This window comes from Pseudorasbora parva, chromosome 5 (genome assembly GCF_024679245.1).
Source record: "Pseudorasbora parva isolate DD20220531a chromosome 5, ASM2467924v1, whole genome shotgun sequence".
NCBI lineage: Eukaryota > Metazoa > Chordata > Actinopteri > Cypriniformes > Gobionidae > Pseudorasbora > Pseudorasbora parva.
In genome coordinates this window covers 26,553,943-26,575,919 of record NC_090176.1, presented here as the reverse complement: position 1 = coordinate 26,575,919, position 21,977 = coordinate 26,553,943, and the positions used below count along the sequence as shown (strand labels likewise).

The 21,977-nt window shown below is 39.8% G+C and overlaps 2 protein-coding genes across 4 annotated transcripts; one reads left to right on the top strand and one right to left on the bottom strand.

The window, feature by feature from the left end:
* Positions 1 to 387: 387 nt before the first annotated feature.
* Positions 388 to 7,466, top strand: popdc2 (popeye domain containing 2). Of its 2 annotated transcripts, none has more exons than XR_010905017.1 (4): positions 388 to 1,668; positions 4,690 to 4,798; positions 4,940 to 5,484; positions 7,194 to 7,466. XR_010905017.1 is itself a non-coding variant. In XM_067443631.1 (4 exons), the coding sequence occupies exons 1-4, from the start codon at positions 1,178 to 1,180 to the stop codon at positions 7,283 to 7,285; spliced, it is 1,095 nt and encodes a 364-aa protein (XP_067299732.1). In that variant the 5' UTR covers positions 397 to 1,177; the 3' UTR covers positions 7,286 to 7,466. The 2 variants fall into 2 exon arrangements, 1 of the variants encoding a protein (XP_067299732.1); XM_067443631.1 differs by having other exon boundaries at positions 397 to 1,668; positions 4,940 to 5,342.
* A 137-nt stretch (positions 7,467 to 7,603) lies between these two features.
* pla1a (phospholipase A1 member A) lies at positions 7,604 to 15,326 on the bottom strand. 2 transcript variants are annotated; one of them, XM_067443629.1, is made up of 11 exons: positions 14,857 to 15,326; positions 13,913 to 14,132; positions 13,644 to 13,821; positions 13,319 to 13,427; positions 12,566 to 12,667; positions 12,274 to 12,366; positions 11,990 to 12,175; positions 11,311 to 11,400; positions 8,861 to 8,969; positions 8,608 to 8,763; positions 7,604 to 8,459 (listed from the first exon to the last, which is right to left on the bottom strand). In XM_067443629.1, the coding sequence occupies exons 1-11, from the start codon at positions 14,915 to 14,917 to the stop codon at positions 8,378 to 8,380; spliced, it is 1,386 nt and encodes a 461-aa protein (XP_067299730.1). In that variant the 5' UTR covers positions 14,918 to 15,326; the 3' UTR covers positions 7,604 to 8,377. The 2 variants fall into 2 exon arrangements, with proteins under 2 accessions (XP_067299730.1, XP_067299731.1); XM_067443630.1 differs by having other exon boundaries at positions 11,990 to 12,157.
* Positions 15,327 to 21,977: the final 6,651 nt, after the last annotated feature.

The window sequence follows — 21,977 nt, the reverse complement described above, 5'->3', positions numbered from 1 at the left end:
GCCTTAGATGCTGACATGGCATTAAATAAAACATTTCAACAATTTCCCAATTCTGACTTTATTGACAATTCTTGAGTTTATATCTTGCATTCTTTTCTAATTGCAGACTTAAATGGAAATTCTGAATGATATATAAAGTCAGAAATTTGAGATACAACTACAAAGCAGTCGTGAGAAAAAGGTCAGGATTGTGAAATGAAAAAAAAAAAGTGCAATTACTTTATTCCTTGGCAAAACAAGCTTCCATTGATTTTATAAAAGCAATATTCCATACAATTCAATAAGCAAATACTCAAGCATGCTGTATTATCAACCCGATCACACATGCCTAACAGCATTTACCATCAGCAATTTAAAGTTGGTATAAAAATAAAAATAAATCCACTCAGTCTTGCACCCATTGCTAAGCAGCAGAATAGTGTATTACATTATCTACCAACAATTGCTGGGCGAAGTTATGTGAAACTACACATAGGAATGGCCAAAGAAGGGGGAGGTAAACAGTGTTACATGATCTCCCCTGTTATTTTATCTGTCTCAGATTCTCTAAATATGCCCCCCGTAGCCTAGGACCCTCCTCCGCTCAAACACCAGAAGAGCTTGAATACAAGTTTACTGTTTGATTGTGAGAAAATGAGTGTTGGTGACATCTGGCAGAGCTTTCAAAGATCTTCACAAATGTCAGTGAAAGCTTCTCTCCATGTCACTTGTTATCGTAATCACTGCCCGGCCATCATTGTGTTATGTTAAGTAGTGAGTCTGTTTTCTGTCTGTGGCTCTTTCCTCCTTGGGTTTCAATTCCAAACATGGTTATCCTTCTCATGGTCTCTACCCCCGCCTCTTCTGCTCCATGTTTCAAACAGTCTTCAGTCCAGTGTGGGACAGGGAACAGAAGCAGAGACATTATAGGGCTGAATTTTAAAAGGACAAGTGGGTGTCAATGGACCTGAATGGAACGGAATTATGAAGCTTCCTTCATTCCAACTGTTTTTGGCAGTAAGTTGTGCATTGACTGTTAAGAGGCTGCGGGGAACAAACTCTCTGAATCTAATCTAGTCTTTTTAACAACCTTTTTAATACCTTAAGCTTATGAACCACTACTTTTTCCATCAAGATATTTGATGACACTTTTTTAAATTCAGTATTCCACTGATTTGGGGACAGCAGAGGCACAAACATGAATAGTGGCGACTTTATTGACACCATCATTTACAATCACACACTCTGCAATGGATGGACCAACAGCACTGAAGGTGCCATCTACCATCTGGGTAACACCATTCTTTTTTTGGGCTATATGGGTGGTAGTACAGCATATGGGGCTCTGTACATCTTCAGTTTTTTGGCTCCCGCTTTCCTCTGTCTGGCTCTATGGGGCTGGCTGACGGTGTGCGGCCTCGATGTCTTCATCTGGAACCTGCTGCTGATGCTGCAGTGTTTGGCCCAGGTGTGTCATCTGATTTTTCGGCTGATGCAGGACGGTTTAGCCAATGAGGAGCTTTCCGCACTTTACACAGCGGTCTATCTGCCGCTGGATGTACCTGTGCAGGTGTTCAAGGAGATCACGGCTGCCAGCGAGAACAATGTGCTCTCTCTAGTGGCTGAGGAGACGTATGCTGTGGAGGGGAAGACACCCATTGATCAGCTGTCTTTTCTTATTTCTGGCAGGTGAGAAGCACAACTCTATGATCTTGAACTGATCTAAACACTGCAAATATCTCTCTGCCTGAAAGTGTGCCAGTGTCAATGTTTGTAGTAGCTCACAATATTCAAGCTGTTCATTCTGAGTTGTATAATTAACTCAGAAACAAAGAATTTTTTGGGTCAATGGCATAGTTTTTTGTCCCATCTTATAAATAATTCAGAAAATCATTAAAAATGCAATTAACATGTAGAGCAGAGTTTGAATTTGTCTCATATTTGAGATTGTATCATGAATAGTTATTTTACTTGTATCAATGTGGAGCTGTTTTGAAACAGTATAAAGTAAAGTATTGTATAAAGTGCTATATAAATAAAAGTGACGACTTCTGTAGAAAAAACCTCATTAAGCAGTATTTAAGTATTTAGTATTTTGTCATAATCTTTTATAGTACAAAATATTTTAATAAACTACTTGCTGGCCAAAAAACTTGCAAACAAAAACAAAAAATTAGAGAGGACCCTGTAGATCCTCATGACTATGTCAAGGTCAGTAAAGGCCTGTTCACACCACTGACGATAACTAAAACAACTATATTAGCATTCTGTTTGTTATAAGTGCGTGCTGCAGTTATGCCATCTGCCACATTAAATGCTTTAGTTCTTTAAAGCAGGATGGATTCTAAACTGGCTATCAAATGTTTTATATTTCATCAGCTGGAAAATTCAAAGATATCCTTCATCTGTTCCAATTTCATCATAATTGTGTTGTGGGCTTTTCTTTTAAATGTAGAATGATTTTTATAACCATATATTTAATATCGTTATAGTTATTGTCCTTGGTGTGAACAGGCCTTTAGGCTCTGAAAATTGCAGTTAATTGTATTTTTTTTATGACATCAAAAAAAAAAAAAAATGTCATAGAGAATCTCCCCCAAAACGTAATATTTATGAACTATTAATTCATATGTGTGATATTTATTGTGAAGATTGTTAGAAACTGGAATATTTTAAGGTTTAGCTACTAATACACTCACATGTAGGCCTGTTTAATTTACTTTTAACCTCATTGTTAAATGAGTACTTCAGCGCTGGGAAGATGAATCTGTATTTAAACTGGGTCATTAATGTAGTAGAAATGTGAAATAATTTTTTTAATTTGGTGCTTTTTAGACTGAGAAATGTATTTTTGTCTCATGGGGCTGAAAGACAACAATTCCCAGAATGCTTCGCTGCCCTACAAGGCCACGCCCAAAGTCACCGCTACTAGATTACTGAATCACTTTCACCTTTCCACGACCGCCTTCATTTTCATAAAATATAAAATCAGTTCAGTTAAAGAACAGACACTACAATTACAAACTGAACGTGTCTGTTCAATATGTGATTTAGCCGCTGAGGGAGTCACATTGACAGTCATGGATGAGCTCGTGATGAGTGCTGAGGTAAACGCGTCCGTGGCATAGATTCACAGCGCATGTTCAGTCTGGCACGTTTTCAGTTCATGCCTTTGAAAGCTTACTTTCATAGGAATTAGTTTGAGAAGTTGAAAGACTTTGCTTCGCTGGCCGCACCGTTTCTATGAATGCCTGCAGCTGCAAGTGTGATCTTCATCCCCCACGCGAGAGTTGAAAACATGCGGAAATGGCTCCCTCTGCTGGCTGTAGTCTTTAGCCACTCTAATTAAGTGGATTAATTAGAGTGGTAAAGGGATGAAGGTATTTTTGTAGGACAACTGAGAAGTTTGCATCACACTGGTTCCCTCGACTAAACATTGGCTTTTGGATTAATGCAGAAAATATGACTAAAAAAAGCTATGATTCTTACACGTTCAGTTCCTTGTGATAATCTTCGCAAATAAACACAAATTTTATTTTGGGAGCATGAAATTGTCCAAAATGTCTTGGTTTCTTTCACTGGAACTAAGTGGCCAAGCCCAACCCCTGAAAAACACCCCCAACATCATAATCCCCCCTCCACCAAACTGTACACTTGGCACAATGTTGTCAGGCAAGTATGATTCTCCTGGTAACCACCAAACTCAGACTCGTCCATCTGATTGCCAGACAAAGAAGTGTGTGATTCGTCACTGCAGAGAACACGTCTCCACTGCTCTAGAGTCCAGTGGTGGTGTACTTTACACCACGGCATCTGATGCTTTGCATTGCACTTGGTGATGTAAGGCTTGGATGCAGCTGCTCGGCCATGGAAACCCATTCCATGAAGCTCTCTACGCAGTGATCTTGAGCTAATCTGAAGGCCACACAAAGTTTGGAAGTCTGTAGCTATTGACTCTGCATAAAGTTGCTGACTTCTGCACACTGTGTGCCTCAGCATGCGCTGACCCCCCTTTGTGATTTTATATGGCCTACGACTTCAAGGCTGAGTTTCTGTTGTTCCCATTTGCTTCCACTTTGTTATAATACCAATAAAAGTTGACCGTGTTAGGACATTTTACAAATGGACTTATTGCACAGGTGACAACCTATCACTGTACCACGCTTGAATTCACTGAGCTCCTGAGAGCGACCCATTATTTCACAAATATTTGTAGCAGTCTGCATATCTAAGTGCTTGATTTTATACACCTTTGGCCATGGAAGGGATTGGAACACCAGAATTCAATGATTTGGAGGAGTGTCCCAATACTTTTGGCAATATAGTGTATCATAAAAATATGTTCCCCACAGACCTTATTTCAAACATTTAACCAAAAACCCATTCAAAAAACCCACTGACTTCAAGACAGAACCGGAAAACCGTATTTCAATGTCAATTGTCAATGAAAAAATATGTCATCCTTTCACCACACAATGATAGAAGAAGTTCGGTATACGTCACCAGAGAGAAATCTGTTGTTTCACTGGGCAATTCAATTCAGTTTTGCAGTTTAAAAGTTATGCAGTCAAAATATTAAATAAATAAATAAATTATGTTGACTTTAAGCTTCTTAAAAAAGGTGTAAATGTTTTTCAAAGCCACATGAAACCAACATTAATACAAAAAGGACACTTCTAAGAACCTGACACACATTTTCTGCTTTTACAGGATTAGAGTGTCCTTAGAAGGTCAGTTTCTCCATTATATCTTCCCTCACCAATTTCTTGACTCTCCAGAATGGGAGTCTCTAAGACCAACAGAGGAGGGCAACTTCCAGGTACGATAACACTTGCTTGAGGTGCTTGAGTAAGTCATGACAACATCTTTTTGTCTGTGGCATTGATCACAATTATTCAATGTTCATACAACCATGAAATATTGCATGCCCTTAAACATCCCATGACCCTTTTGACCACAGGTGACACTAACCGCAGAGACAGACTGCCGTTACATCTCTTGGCGCAGACGTCGGCTTTACCTTCTGCTGTCTAAGGATCGTTACATTGCCCGACTCTTCTCTGTCATGCTCGGAAGTGACATTGCTGACAAACTGTATTCTCTCAATGACAAGCTGTTTGCCAAGAGCGGTGTGCGTCTTGATATTCGTCTGCCCAGTCTCTATCACGTCCTCGCCCCCTCGCCACAGGGAAGTGAAGGTGGCAGCACTAGCTCACCGCCCAGGGGTAGCCAAGGACATCCTATTGTCGTGAGGCCCGATCCTGAACCGTCTAAACAGTGCTCAGATGAAAGAAACCAGGCGAAGACGCCTGTGCCCAAACCTCCACACCAGCTCTGGCCCTCAGATACAGAGATGCCCTCTGGTGAGGATTCAACCAGCTTGGTTCTGGAAGACTTTGCTGATATGACAGGCTCTCTAATGGACTATGGCAGTGAGAGGGAATATTTGAAGTAAAGATTGGGGTGTTGAAGCTTAACACACTGGGACACTTCTTAAATCACAATGTAAGTACACAAGTAAGGATGATGGGTGGGTCAAGATTACGGTTGGGCTGGTTTGCATGAAAAGGCACAACTGCACTAACTGGACATTTGAATGGCACAAAAACTGACTGAGAGAATGCAGAGTGATGAATGTGCATGATGAACTGTTATATATGTACAGTGATAGCCAAAAATTTTAGAACACCTGACAGATCTGAAATTTACCTTTTCGCCCGTCCAAAACACAATTTAATTTCATAATGTTCATGCAACAAGCAGATGGTTGCTCTGACCATCAAATATCAGATGGAGTCATACTATTTTTATCCACTTTTAAATTTAACATTTAGTATATCCACCTTTTGCAGCAATTACAGCAGCTCATCTCTCTGGCATAGTGTCAGTATATTTCCTCTGAGAACTTCAACACTAATTTTATCCCATGCCTTCTGAAACTGAAGCCAAAGGCTTTCCTTTGAATGTACAATAGATCTGTTCAGTTTATTTTCCAACTCTCCTTAAATGTGCTTGATGGGGGTCCAGACTTTGAGGGGGCCAGTCCATCATTCTCAATGTTTCAGCAGATTCCTTTTGTCGCAGGGAGTTCCGGCAATATAGTTAGAAGAATGTTTCGGGTCATTGTCCTCTTGCAAAATAAATCCAGGCCCAATAAGACGACTCAGAGATGCCAAGTGTTCTAATAATTCTGTCCACCACTGTTTATGCTTTTTTATACGTTTATTTATTTTTTTACCTTTAGATTTATGGCTTTAGTGTCATCGGATAAAATCGCATGAAATGGGAGGAAGGCCAATAGTTCATATATCGTGATTATTATATTGAAAATTAGTATTTTACAAGAACAATATGTTGAACAAAAATGTTCCCTAATGTCTTCAAAGGTTAAAATATAAATGTTTTGAAATTAACATAAAATTATTTTTTTACGGTAATCATTTCTCTTAAAATTTTTACATTGTAGGCTTATTATTAATAAATTAATTATCATTTTTTAACAATAAATTAAGTCATTTTTACAATAATTTTTGCAGTGGCTTTGGGTTACTCTTTAATAATTACAGTATTTTTAACCTTTAATTGTTTTACCGCAAAGAAAGTCTATGGTATGTCCAAATTTATCGTATCTCCTTACTGGCAGAGGAAAGGCTTCCTTGGGTGAGTGATTAGTTTTATTTAGTACATGGTAGTGGAGTTATATTCAGTGTTTCCTTCTTAGAATATTTTGTGTTAGATGTTTCTATGGTTAGAATGAGGCTGGTTTTATTTTACTACATACAGTGCCAAAGGCTGGATGAAAGACTGGAAGGGGTTTGGGATATCCAGGGATCCAAACATGCCAAGTCTGTTTATCCAGCACTCCTTCCTCTCCAAATACTTGGCTTTGCCTGCAAGGGGCAGATTGCACTTGGTACTGGATAGTGGGACAGGTGTGGGAGGAGGGGGAGGTGGAGGAGGAGGAGGTGGAGGAGGAGGGCTCTGCTGTCATTTGAGACATGACCTTCACACGCTAGTTTCCAGAGGAATGAGATATATGGATCATGTCCAGAAATACAGCCTGTCCTATTAAAAACATGCAAGAGAACTAAACAGATGGATAAAAACATCTTTAGGTCTTTAGATGTGATTATGTTGTGTTGAAATCAGTTATGGAATTTATTTGTGTTCTCAATGACATTTTAATGTGTCACCTTTTTCCATTAATCTAACAGAGGATGATACTCCAAGAAGTTTTCCACTTCGTTTCCAACGTTTCCTTCGAGGATGTGCCCCACTGGCCCCTACCGACACCCCAAAGCTGTAGGAATGGTTTCAGCCGTATAAAGACCGTAACATCTGAATGCTCCATCCATTAAATTTACTTTCATATAATTGAAGACAACATTAGCACAGAACAGTAAAAGATCCATCAAATGTATTTTGTTTTTAGAATCACAAAACTTTTTTTTTTTTTCAGATACTATGTTATATGATTCCACATTGCTGTGATTTCAGCATGGCTGTTTTATATTTATTTGAAATGGCATGTGCTTGTTAGTTAAATCTGTTTGGAATACTCTACATGCAATAGAATTTGTAAGGTAAAAGCAACAAATTAGATTTTTCAACACAAACAAATACATTTCTATTTCATTTTAACACCTCAGAGTTTATTGATAGTAGTTAGATAATCTGATGCATTACAAAAGTGTGCTTTATCATAATAGGAATTTGGTAAATGCTTCATGTACTGAGACTGTATTCTGACCATGTAATGAAAATGTATTTTCATGGGGCCAACTGTTAAGTGCTGGGTTAAAAAAATGTGACTTGATATTCCTCTTAAGATGCCATTTCAAAGCAGAGATTAGCCTTATTTATTGTGAATGATCAGATTCTAATTTGTAATATCAAGTATGCAGTGTGCGGTTATAAACACTAATCAGAAAGCCAAAATAGTTAATTTTGTACCTTGAATGTTAAGTTTTAATTACTGAAATGAACCAGTACTTTCAGCACATGAACACATCAAAGATCTGCTGTACGTTGAATGACCGAATTTCATAATAGGCTACACAATATTTTTGTTGACTTTTGTCTAACAAAATTAAACAGAAATTCAGGTACGTTAAATTCCTCTTGACTGATATTTCACTATAACTCTCTGGAACAGTGCACAAAAAACTAAAGTATCTGAAATCATATTTTACATAATTTGTGAAATCATACATCTTGTAAAAACACAATAAATATATCTAACAGAACATTTCAGTCCCCTTGTATCCTATTTGTGTCTTTGTTGCCAAGCTTCAATGTCTCCCATCTTAAACACGCTAAAAACGGTTAGTTTTTAATATTCAGTTGAAAGCTGGTTAAGCTCTCTGGTTAAGTAGTATTGTGTAGTTGTTTTTTTAATTTAGCATACTTGTACAAACTCATGTGACCATGGTGCTCCCCGTCCAATATTAATGTTCTTCACACATAATGGATCCAGCCTTCTGCACATAGAGCACAAATACAGTATTATCAAATATGGTATTACATGGGATCTGCACAATTGATGTCTAAATCAAAATTTTGTGTATTTCATGGAATCAGTGAGCAGAGTATAGTAAGTTTAAAGTAAATTTTTAGGGCCGCATTTACCTGGTTCGCGGGACTTCAGAGATGCATATATACTCAAAATGAATGTCTCCTTGTCTGTAGAATCGTGCTCCTGTGTTTTTCAGCTGCATTGAGTCAATTTTACACAGCTGCTCCGGGTGTGCAGCCACCTTTTTATACCCAGTTTCATCTGTATTTCTGAAAAATATGTACAAACGTATTTACACACAGTTATGAACACAAGCTATGGTTCATTGCTTATGAGTTGATGGTAAAACTCAAAATGAATACACACAGTTTGAATTTTAGTTCTGTTTCGGGGTGTCCTGTAGAGATCAGGGTGAGCTGAACCTCAGCAGTCTTATCTAATGAGGAAACTTTCAAATCCACAAGGATGTGATATGCTGAAAAAGAGTATGGGCATGAGTGATATTATTTGGCTGTATTTGTAATGTTTTTAATTTACATAATACTTAATTTATATACTGTTGGAAGTATAGTTTCTATTGATTTTACTAAGCCAGACTACTTTTCCCCCTGAAGTAAATATTTTTTGGAGACTATATTCTACCATTCAAAAGTTTGGGGTCAGTATAATATTTAATATATAAAAAGTTTTTGAAAGAAATGCGAACCAAGGCTGGTTTTATTTGATCAAAGATACATTATACACTCACCTAAAGGATTATTAGGGACACTTGTTCAATTTCTCATTAATGCAATTATCTAATCAACCAATCACATGGTTGCTTCAATGCATGTAGGGGTGCAGTCCTGGTCAAGACAATCTCCTGAACTCATTCAACTGAATGTAGCTATTTTGAGCATGGCATGGTTGTTAGTCCTAGACAGGCCGGTCTGAGTATTTCACAATCTGCTCAATTACTGGGATTTTCACGCACAACCATTTCTAGGGTTTACAAAGAATGGTGTGAAAAGGGAAAAAAAAACAGTATGCGGCAGTCCTGTGGGTGAAAATGCCTTGTTGATGCTAGAGGTCAGAGCAGAATGGGCCGACTGATTCAAGCTGATAGAAGAGCAACTTTGACTGAAATAACCACTCGTTACAACCAAGGTATGCAGCAAAGCATTTGTGAAACCACAACACACACAACCTTGAGGCGGATGGGCTACAACAGCAGAAGATCCCACCGGGTACCACTCATCTCCACTACAAATAGGAAGAAGAGGCTACAGTTTGCACAAGCTCGCCAAAATTGGACAGTTGAAGAATGGAAAAATGTTGCCTGGTCTGATGAGTCTTGATTTCTGTTGAGACATTCAGATGGTAGAGTCAGAATTTGGCGTAAACGGAATGAGAACATGGATCCATCATGCCTTGTTACCACTGTGCAGGCTGGTGGTGGTGGTGTAATGGTGTGGGAGATTTTTTCTTGGCCCCTTTTCACTTTAGGCCCCTTAGTGCCAATTGGGCATCCTTTAAATGCCATGGCCTACCTGAGCATTGTTTCTGACCATGTCCATCCCTTTATGACCACCATGTACCCATCCTCTGATGGCTACTTCCAGCAGGATAATGCACCATGTCAAAAAGCTTGAATCATTTCAAATTTGTTTCTTGAACATGACAATGAGTTCACTTTACTAAAATGGCCCCCACAGTCACCAGATCTCAACCCAATAGAGCATCTTTGGGATGTGGTGGAACGGGAGCTTTGTGCCTTGGATGTGCATCCCACAAATCTCCATCAACTGCAAGATGCTATCCTATCAATATGGGCCAACATTTCTAAAGAATTCTTTCAGCACCTTGTTGAATCAATACCACGTAGAATTAAGGCAGTTCTGAAGATGAAAGGGCGTCAAAAACAGTATTAGTATGGTGTTCCTAATAATCCTTTAGGTGAGTGTAATTAAAAATGCAATTTATTCCTGTTTATTCCAAATTATTCCTTAAAGTTTTCAGCATCATTACTCCAGTCTTCTGTGTCACATCATTTTAATGATTTGCTGGTCAAGAAACATTTTCAGTGTTGAAAATAGATTTGCTACCTCATATTTTGGGGAAACCATTACATTTTAAGAATTCTGTAATAAAATTATTAATTACTGACTACAAACTTTAGTGCAGTTGCAGGACCTCCGTTCATCTTCGGAACACAGTTTAAGATATTTTATATTTAGTCCGAGAGCTTTTCTGTTCCTTCAATGAAAGTGTATGCACAGTATACTGTCCATGTCCAGATGAGTAATAAAAACAAAGTAAAGTCCATATGTGACATCAGTTGGTTAATTAGAATCTCTTGAAGCATCAAAAGTACATTTTGGTCCAAAAATAACAAATACTACGACTTTATTCAGCATTGCCTTCTCTTCTGGGTTTGTTTTCAATCCTCAAATAAAGATTCAAATGGTCATGAATCAGCGTATTGATTCATGATTTGGATCACAAATGTCACATGATTTCAGCAATGACACGTGATCCAAATTATGACTCATTACGCTGATTCATAACCATTCGAATCTTTATTGTTATTTTTGAACCAAAAATAGCTCTTGGACTAATATAATATATCTTAAATTGTGTTCCGAAGATGAACGGAGGTCTTATGGGTGTGGAACAACATTAGTGTCATTAATGTCATTAATGACATCAATGACGTCAATTTCATTTTTGGGTGAACTAACCCTTTAAGTCTAATTAAGACATACACCATTATGTTTATACATGCAGTATCTGTGAGAGTGGACTTTTAATGACGAAATACACAAAGTCAAACATACCACAATATGGAGCCGTAGCGGTTGTCAGGAGATAGACCTTTTCTTGATTTGGCAGGGGAGTTGCTATTATCCCACTGTTTTTTAACAAGCCTAAAACACACACACACACACACACACACACACACACACACACACACACACACACACACACACACACACACACACACACACACACACACACACACACACACAGGAATAGACAGACAGAGAGCAATTGTGCATCAAAGGCTTGTGTCGTACATTACGTGAAACAATGTTATCCTTTTCTTACATTATCAGCCTCAAGTGAAACATTTTCTGTAGTTGAACACACTCATGCGCACAAAAAGTCAAGCCTGATTAAACACCTAAATGAACTAGAACATCAAGGTCATAACCATCTAAAATTAGATTAGCATGCAAACCCCCTCAGAATTATTATTCACATTTTCACTGACACGGGCACAGAGATTGAGGACATGCATGTTAACTATGGCCAACCTCCTACTTGAAGGCATCTTATCTTACTACAAAAATGTTTGTACATCATAGTTATTGTACTAAGAAATGCATATGTTGATTACATCAATTAAATTCAAAAGATACAGATTTTTTTAATATATATTTGTGTGCACAAACAGACTTAATATTTTATATTCCAAACTGATTTTTCCTTTAAATAATTCTGCTAAATCATTACCTATTTGTGGGCATGTGCCATTGAAGGGGCCCTCACAGGTGATGCATTTTCCTGCCAGGAATTCCTCATAACTGGAGCAGGGGAAACCAATAAGCAGACAGGAGCCATTCAGGGCGCTCATGTAGACATGTAGTGCCCTCATGTGGTCACAAATTACATAGCCATACACTGGAAAGTAGATCAAAACTGACAACAAAGATAGATTCTCAGGTAGCATGAAGCTACGATACATTTTAAGCTCAATGTCTCTGTTAGTGTTTGCTCAGCTTTTGCTGTCCACTTACTTGAAGCAAACTTTGAGCGTGCGCAACCGGCTTGGTCCATTCCACCATTTAAGAAGAAGTCCACATGTCCGACAGGAATGGATATTCCAAAGTCTGGCAAATGCACACTTTTCAGTTAATTTGTGCACAGATAAGTATAGGTTATACTTCTATATTGAAAATAACACCAGTGGCACACTTATATGAACTCTTGTGGTTAAATAATAAATCAAGAAATATGTACTGCTCAATATTAGGCACTAATATAAAGGAAAATAGATTACGGTAATCTCAGGCAAAGATTCATTCTTACAGTCAGAGTCGGTGTGGATGGCCTCAACAAACAAGGCATCAGATGAATCCAGACGGTCAAATGGATCAGCACTCTTAAACATGGGTCCTGCTGGGTCCAGACCTGGGCACACAAAACTCACATATATGTTCTATATTATACAAAGTTATTAACATTTAGGCACTTTTAGGACTCTACATGAAACACTTTAGTTTAAAGGTTCAATCTGTGTCTTGTTTTCTTGTTGTAACAATTTGTCATTGTTTATTTGGAGTGCTCTCACGGCCTCCGCTTTAGTCTGAAAGACTCATTCAGTGCGGTGCAGTGTTGGTCTTTGTTCCACTTTTAAGTCTAGCATCTTATCAGGACAAAATTAGCAGCCTACATTGTCCTATTATCATTACATAGTCATCATTGCATTACGCAAATCAGACAAGATTAGTTAGAAGCTCGCAAATGTTATTTTTTATTTTTTTTATTTTGTAAATTGTAATTTAATAGAGCATAATAATTTGAGGGACAAGCTGAATTAAACATTTAACCATGAATATCAGAATTTCATTAATTTAATTAATACAATTTTAATTAATAAAAATAAATTTTCACTATTTTGTTGGGTTTAAATTTGATAATATTATATTTGATAAATTGTGAACATATTGATTAATAATATTTGCTTTTATGACAGCTTTTGAACATTTTGATACCTATATTTTCAATATGGTCTAATTTATCGGTTTATACATATCAAATTATTTTGAGTTAAAATATTACCTGTAATTCGACCCAGCTTTCCTTCAAATAGGGTCCCCACAAATCCACACACATGTGCTCCAAGGCTCACACCTATGAAATGGAAAGATTCCAGCGTGCTTCCGTATTTCTACAAAAGAATATCAATGTACTTTCAATGTCATATTACTCTTTACAATGTACTTTTAATGTGCTGACTGTTACTATTGATCACAATGAACAAGTTTTTTATGTTTATTGCTTCTGCCAGATGAACACTGTTTACAGCTGTGTAGCCACTGTATGTAGTGGTCAAGTGTACTATAATGACAATGGATTCTATAATACTTGGAATAAAAACATTTACCGTGAGCTGATTGATAAGCACTGATATCTGCACTGCCACCTCTTTGTAGTTTTCTACTACAAGGTTATAAGCAAATGAGGCGCCATAGATCCAATCCACCACCAGAACGTTCACATTCTCTTCCCGTAGTAGAGCCTGGGCTAAGCCACTCACCCAGGAAGGTTTACTTCCCAAGGCTCTGAAACGCAGTAAATCAAAGAATCATCTGCTAAAGATCATCCACACAGACTTCTCTCCTATTACACAATGCTGCTGATTAAATGCTTCACCTGTATCCATGAACAATGACTTTAGTGGGGAGTGATGAATTGAAGTAAGCTGTGTGATTCTGGGTATGGTTGAGGCAGTCCTGCGTGAACAGGCTGGCACAGTCTGCATTCTTCCGTGTCAGGAGAAGGTACTGGACCTGGAGCTTGGTGGCCTGTCTATATTCCAGCCAGGTGGTGTTGTTGAAATCAGCACACTTGGTTAGGGATGGTTCCTCAACACCTGTATAGTTGTACAAATGGAAGTCTGTGTGGGAGCTCATGAGCATGCCAAAAGGTTAAAACACAGTTTTAAGATGTATAATTGGTAGTTATACTGAATTCACCTGACAATGATTTACCTGCAATTCCTGGATGTGTACATTTGACTTTGTTGAGGTGAATTTGTAAAGTGATATATTTAATATTGTGTATTGAAATGATAAGGAAGAAAAGCAGAAGATATTTTGGAAATTAATGTTGGAACTTAAATACAAACATATAACATTGCAGCCAACAATAATGTAAAAACTATTAAAGAAAATAATTTTTTATGTTGATTAGTACATGATTAAATGATTAGTGTTGATTTAATGTTGATTCAACATGTTTTTTTGTTTTGTTTTTTTGTACCAATGATTTTGTACTTTCATTTTCAATTCTCAGTCTGCTTCTTATATTTTATGTAAAGATAGTCAAGGGTTTAATTGAATTTATTGGGCTTTCAAGGAAACGATGGATCAGTCAACATTTAAACTCACTTATCAAATTCTGTCCACACTTACATTCACAATCATGGATCTGTGAACCAATTATTGACACACTATCACTTCAAGTAACTCCAAATAAAACAGTTGTACTCTGTCATTTAAATAAAGGTGGACTAGGTGTGGTGTGTTCACATATGCCTGGCATAATTAAAAACATATTCCAATTTCCATGTAATACTGAGAAAAAAATGATCTTACCCACAGCAGAGGTGACACACGCTGACAAAAAAAGAGAAGCTTTGATCCATTTCCAAGCCATGGCTTTACTGATCAACAGTGCTAAATCAGCTGAGTGAGAAGATTCTTCTGGTTAGATTCCTGTATTGTGTTTCTGCATCAGTGCAAAGTATTTTGTTCCTTTTCCTAAACTAGTTGCACTAGGAAGCCTGGAATCCATGTAATAGCCAGGCACAATCTGTTACACAATGCCTGTTTCTGAGAAAAATGCTATTTATCCGATTAAGTGAGATGAAGGTCTTTTGCTTTCATCCCTGGTGTGCTGTTATAATCCATGTCCGCATGTAAACCTGAGAGAAATTAACTCCCAGCATCCATCCTGTGATAGCTTACGTGACTGTGGGGACTTGGTCTAGGCGTGGACTGCAACAATGAAAAACAAATGATCTGTCCACTGGTCTGCAGCTGGTTGTCAACCCATGACCTCACAGATGAAATGCTTGATTGTTTGTACAGAAGCTGGACTTTGGCATCTTTAGCAGTGTCCAGCCAAAACTCTCAGAAGGTTTTTAGGTGGATTGAAGTGAAATTAAAACAATCGGTTGGCCTCACTTGAAAGACATTAATACAGCTGTTTGTTTCTTCAGAGTCCCCCATACAGCTATCTTCTACAAAAGTTTTGTTTCTCAGAATATCACAATTATGAATGTGACTGCTTTTAAATATTTTCTAAAGGATGAAATACACAATACTTTTAATATCTCAACACATTTTAAAGCACTAGGAGTGGGTTGCACCAACAAGGATTCATCTTAAATCTAGGTTAAATCAAGGTTTATCTTATAATTCTGTTGCTCCAAACTTTAAACCTTGTTTAAAAATAAGCAGGTTTACATTTAAACCCTAATTTTGATCTTGGATTTAATTTCTTTTTAAAATAGATTGACTTTCATCCTGTTGCTCCAGAACTTTAAATCTCAATTATGGATTAATTTTAAACTTGCATGTGAGGAGATTTAAATCCTCACCTACAATTAAACTATGCAGATGATTGAATAGAGATAGAAACAGTGGGTGTGTCGTCAGATCTCAGAGAGGTGTTCATTACTAAAAAAATGACAAAGAAAGCGAAATTGAGCCATCAGAGTGTGAGGGTCGTGGCGGCCCATGAGTTTACTAGTCCGGGATGCAGATCCGTAACTCATCTCAGGCCACCTCGGTGTCGGACAAATAAAAGAAGAGAGGAGCATTTAGCTTTAAATGGAAGCTGTGATGATATATTGAGCGCCAGTTATCATGTCCGTGATTCCATTTCAAACGGAATGGATGGCGCTGTCAAGAGAGACTTTGCCAATCATTTTTGTCATGAGTTACGATGCCACAATATACTTCATTAATTGAAAGTAAATATCCAAACCCGATTCCAAAAAATGTTTTTTTTTGAGACATTTTCAAATGTCATGCCAAATATTGGCTCATTTTGGATTTCATGAGAGCTACACATTCCAAACAAGTTGGGACAGATAACAATACGAGGGTGGAAAAGTTAAATGTACAATAAGGAACAGTCAAGATGGGCAGATGATCAGCAATTCCCCCAAAGTTGCAGTGAAAAATAGTGGAGCAATAACAGAAAGGAGTTTCTCAGAGAAAAATTGCAAAGAGTTTGAAGTTATCATCAACTACAGTGAATAATACCATCCAAAGTATCTGAAACACTCGTTTCTGAAACACTTGCGTAAGGCGCAAGGCTGGAAAACCATAGATGCTCGTGATCTTCTGGCATTTAGATGGCACTGCATCACATACAGGAATGCTACTGTAATGGAAATCACAACATGGGCTCAGGAATAATTCCAGAAAATATTTGAAATATTTGAAAATATTTTCCAATATTGAACATAATCTACTGTGCCATTGCATCTGTCACAAACTTGGCCTCTGTGGCTCCCTCCGATCGCCACCAGAGGGCTCCCTCACCGAAGTACTAATGTTGCTGGACTATATTTCCCATCATCCATTACCCGAGCTAATCATACACACACACACCTGTTTCCCATTACCCAGACTATTTATGCCTCTGCACTCAAACACTCATTGTGAAGTCTTGTTTTGCCCCGGCTAACACTACTGAGTGTTTACCTTGTTTATTGTTATTCCTGTGTTTTGACCTTGGACTGTTTTGCAACCTTCAAGAGTGTTTTCTGCCTGACCTGTACTCTTCTGCCTTGTCTGCCGCCTGCCTCGACCCTTTGCCTGTCCCTGTTGATGATCTGCCTTTGCCTTGGACACTGTCATTGCTGGTATCTGACCTTTGCCTGTATTACAACGACTGTTTATTTAATAAAGCTCCCGACTCGTCACAGAAGACTTCTCCACACCAAGATCCAACGGCTTTCTATCAGCTGTCCACGGAGATTTCTACCCAGGCCAGCGTGTTAGCAGTTCTCCAACAACAACTTACCCGTCTCACTGCCGTGACTGAGGAGTTGGTGAAAACCCTACAAAGCATGCAACTCTCCAATGCTGATGTAAGTCCGCCATTACCCACGCCACCCCCAGCCACAGTTTCACCAATGCCCACCACAACAAACCCACATCTAGCTTTCCCGGAGAAATATGATGGCTCACCGGCAAGAGATGCAAGGCGTTTTTACTGCAATTCAAACGATGAGATGAACGATGAGATTGCAACACCAATGATGAGAGTCGCATTGCTTTTGTATGCTCTCTGCTAACGGGTAAGGATGGGCAACAACAGTGTGGAATAACGGTCAGACCACCTTTTCTACACTAAATGAGTTCCTGCAACGTTTCCGCGAGATCTTCAAACACACTGAGGGAGGTAAAGAGGCTGGTGAATTGCTGTTGGCGCTTTGCCAAGGGAAACAAACGGCGGTGGAATATGCGCTCACATTTCGCACCCTGGCAGCGCAAACGACATGGGTTGAGGACACGCTGAAACTGCTGTTTCGCAAGGGTTTGAACATGGACCTGCAGTCTGAACTGGCTAGTCGTGATGAGGGGAAAACTTTGAACGGTTTCATTGATCTGGCTATCCATCTCGACAATTTAATTTGCTCACAACGTTATTCGAGAAAGGCCTCGTTATCTTCTGTCCCCAGTCCATCTGCTACCGACTCCGAACCCATGCAACTTGGTGCCACTAACCTGTCTAGTGAAGACAGAGACATATGTGTTCAGCACCATCTCTGCCTTTATTGTGGTCAACCCCGCCATCTGAGAGCTTCATGCCCGATACGACCCACAAGCAAAAATGGCACTGCGGTGAGTTCCCGATCCACCTCTCTCAATATTGAAATTCCAGCCAGTCTCAAAGTAAAGAATAAGCCTGTGAATGTTCAAGCCATGATAGACTCTGGGGCAGCCGGTAATTTCATGGATGTTGATTTCGCGAAGACACATAGTATTACACTAATTCCTTGTGATTCTGTCTTGTCAGTGGCAGCGTTAGACGGACGCCCTCTGGGAACAGGACGGATTCACTACACCACTGATGATGTGTCACTTCAGATTGGGACTTTGCACACTGAACACATCCGCTTCTTCATTATCAAGTCGCCCCAGAACCCCATTATTCTTGGACTACCGTGGCTAAGGCTCCATAACCCCCAGATTTCATGGGCAGACAATCAAATTACTCATTGATCCGACCATTGTCATCGTAACTGTCTCCAGACCCCTTGTCTGTTGAACTCACTCAGCCATTCACCTGCCATCAGCCAGCTACCAGACGAATATCAAGATCTCACCAAAGCTTTCAGTAAATCCAAGGCAGCTCAGCTATCTCCACATCGCCCCAGTGACTGTGCCACCTCATCCCAGGTACAACTCCCCCTAGGGGTCGTATTTTCCCACTTTCCCAACCTGAGTCTGAAGCAATGAGAAATCACATCGAAGAGGAACTGGCCAAAGGATTCATTCAACCTTCCACGTCTTCCACATCTGCTGGTTTCTTTTTTGTGAAGAAGAAGGATGGAGGTCTAAGAACCTACATTGACTACCGAGGCCTTAATGAGATCACAGTAAAGTTTCATTACACACTGCCATTGGTACTCTCTGCTTTAGAACAACTTCGCACGGACAAATACTTTACCAAATTAGACCTTCGATGTGCTTACAACTTGATCCGCATCCGAGAGGGAGATGAATGGAAGACCGCGTTCTCTACCACTACAGGGCACTATGAATACCTGGTCATGCCATTCGGGGTGGTTAATAGTCCTTCCATCTTCCAGGCCTTCATCAATGATGTCTTCCGGGATATGCTCAAGAAGTGGGTCATCGTATACATTGACGACATCCTCATTTATTCAGACACCTACCCGATCATGTTCGTCATGCCCGATCTGTCCGCCAAAGACTCATTAACAATCAACTCTATGCCAAAGCTGAGAAATGTGAGTTTCACCAGATGGTCACTTCCTTCCTGGGTTACATAATCAGTCCTGAAGGGGTCGCTATGGATGACACCAAGGTCCAAGCAGTGATAAACTTGCCGTTGCCCACAACTCTCAAAGAACTGCAGCGCTTCTTAGGCTTCGCAAACTTCTACAGACGTTTCATCAGGGACTTCAGCATAATTGAATCACCTCTCACCTCTATGCCCAAGAAGGGGAACGCCAGATTGGTCTGGTCTACCACGTCGAGGGAGTCCTTTTGTAAGCTGAAGGAGATGTTCACAACAGCTCCCATCCTACATCATCCAGATCCCGAAGAGGTGGACGCTTCCAACACTGGTATTGGAGCGTTTCTTTCGCAACGTCAGGACAATCCACCCAAGCTGTTCCCCTGTGCTTACTATTCACGCAAAGTCACACCCACCGAACAGAACTATGATGTGGGAGAACGCGAGCTACTGGCCATGAAAGCCACCCTGGAAAAATGGCGGCATTGGTTGGAGGGAAGTAGACAACCATTCATAGTCCTAACTGACCACTGGAATCTGGAGTATCTCCGCTCTGCCAAACGACTCAACCCCTGACAGATGGGCCCTGTTTTTCACCAGATTACAATTTACCGTTACCTATAGACCGGCTCTAAGAACACCAAGGCCGACGCTCTTTCCCGTCAGTTTGAATCCACCTTGGCTCCACCCACTCACAAACCCATATTGTCTCCCACCATCATACTCGCTCCCGTTCAATGGGACATAATGACAGAGATCCTCGATGCCCAACATGCAGAGCCATCCAGACTGTCCCAATGATCGCACATATGTTCCTACATCTCTTCGCTCAAGGGTCATTCAATACATCCACACATCACCCAGTTCGGGTCATTCAGGTATTGCAGCCACCATTCACCTCATCAGTAACCGCTTTTGGTGGTCCTCATTACAGTCTGATGTCATCACCTTCATTCGTAACTATGCCATATGTCAGACATCCAAGTCATCACGTCAAGTACCTGCAGGTCTTTTGAACCCACTACCCATTCCACGGCGTCCCTGGTCTCATATCGCCATAGACTTCATCACTGATCTCCCTAACTCTCTCAGGGCCAAACCACAATCCTCACTGTTATTGATTGCTTCTCCAAAGCCTGCCGCTTCATTCCCTTGCCTAAGCTACCCACCGCTCTAGAGATGACTGAACATCTTTGCAACTACGTATTACGGTTCTATGGACTCCCCGAAGATATTGTGTTTGATCGTGGACCCCAATTCACATCACGACTTTGGTCAACCTTTTTCCAGAGACTCAATGTTATAATCAGTCTGACATCGGGCTATCATCCTCAGTCTAATGGTCAGGTCGAGCGCCTCAACCAAGAGCTCACCCGCTATCTTCGTTCCTATTGTCACCACAATCAGACTGACTGGAGCCATCATCTGTTCTGGGTTGAGTATGCCCAAAACTCGCTCCAAAAATCATCAACAGGACTCACACCCTTCAGGTTCCTACTCGGATACCAGCCCCCACTTTTTCCATGGTCAGGAGAACCCTCTGATCTTCCAGCCTTGGATCATTGGCCTCAACGGATTGAGGCTGTCTGGAACGAGGCTCACGTTCACCTCCTGAGGGCAGTACGGCAACAGAAGGAACAAGCTGACTGCCACCGTCACTCGCATCCAGATTACCATCCGGGTCAATGGGTTTTGTTATCGACCCGGGACCTTCGTTTCCGATTACCCTGTAAGAAGCTCACTCCCAGGTACGTGGGTCCATTCAGAATCATTAGACAAATAACCCCAGTTTCTTATCGTTTATCTGTTGATGATCTGCCTTTGCCTTGGACACTGTCATTGCTGGTATCTGACCTTTGCCTGTATTACAACGACTATTTCTTTAATAAAACTGCGTATGGATCCCACTGAGTCTCCCGCCTCTTCACAGTATCGATATATGGATGTTAAAGAGAGCATGTCTCATGACACCACTGCATTTTCTCAGCGTCTTCATATGGAAACGAGTGAAAGACGGTTTACAGTAAGTAAAGACAAAAAATTAAAGTAATTTTAAATTGTTTTTGTATAGAGTATTTTGAGATTTATTTGAAAGCAAAAAAAAAGTCAGAAAAGAGCTTTAAATGGAAGTATTTGTGGTTTTTGCTTGTTTGGCAATCACCAGCCCAAACTCAAATTAAAATTGAACATTGGTCTGGGGAGTCTGCTCTGTATTTTCTACTGCCCAAGAGGCGCAATCAACTGGCCTTATTCAAATAACTCTGTTGCAATTGGATAGTCCTTCAACCAATCAGACCACAAGAGGTGTGATCAACTGGCAACGACCCATTACTTCTCTATGGCCCCGTTCACACTGCAGGTAAAAGTGGCCCAAATCTGATTTTTTTTGGGAACCAGGTCAGACTTCTTCAGAGGTAGTGTGAACACTCAAATCTAGCCCAGATCTGATTTTTTCAAATCAGATTTAGACCACATACATATTGTTGTCCTTTAATGTCCAAAGGCCATCTAACGCTATCCATCACATGGCTCCGCACGGCTCCGGGGGGTTAATAATGGGCAAATTAAGGCCCTCTAAAGCAAAGTGCCGCGTTTGTGTAAGATAAATATGAATCTATATATTTAAAACTTTATAGACTAAAATAACTAACTTCAATTTGTAAAGAGAAAATGCGGAGGATTTCGATTTTTTTTTTTTAGAAGAGAGGGGCTT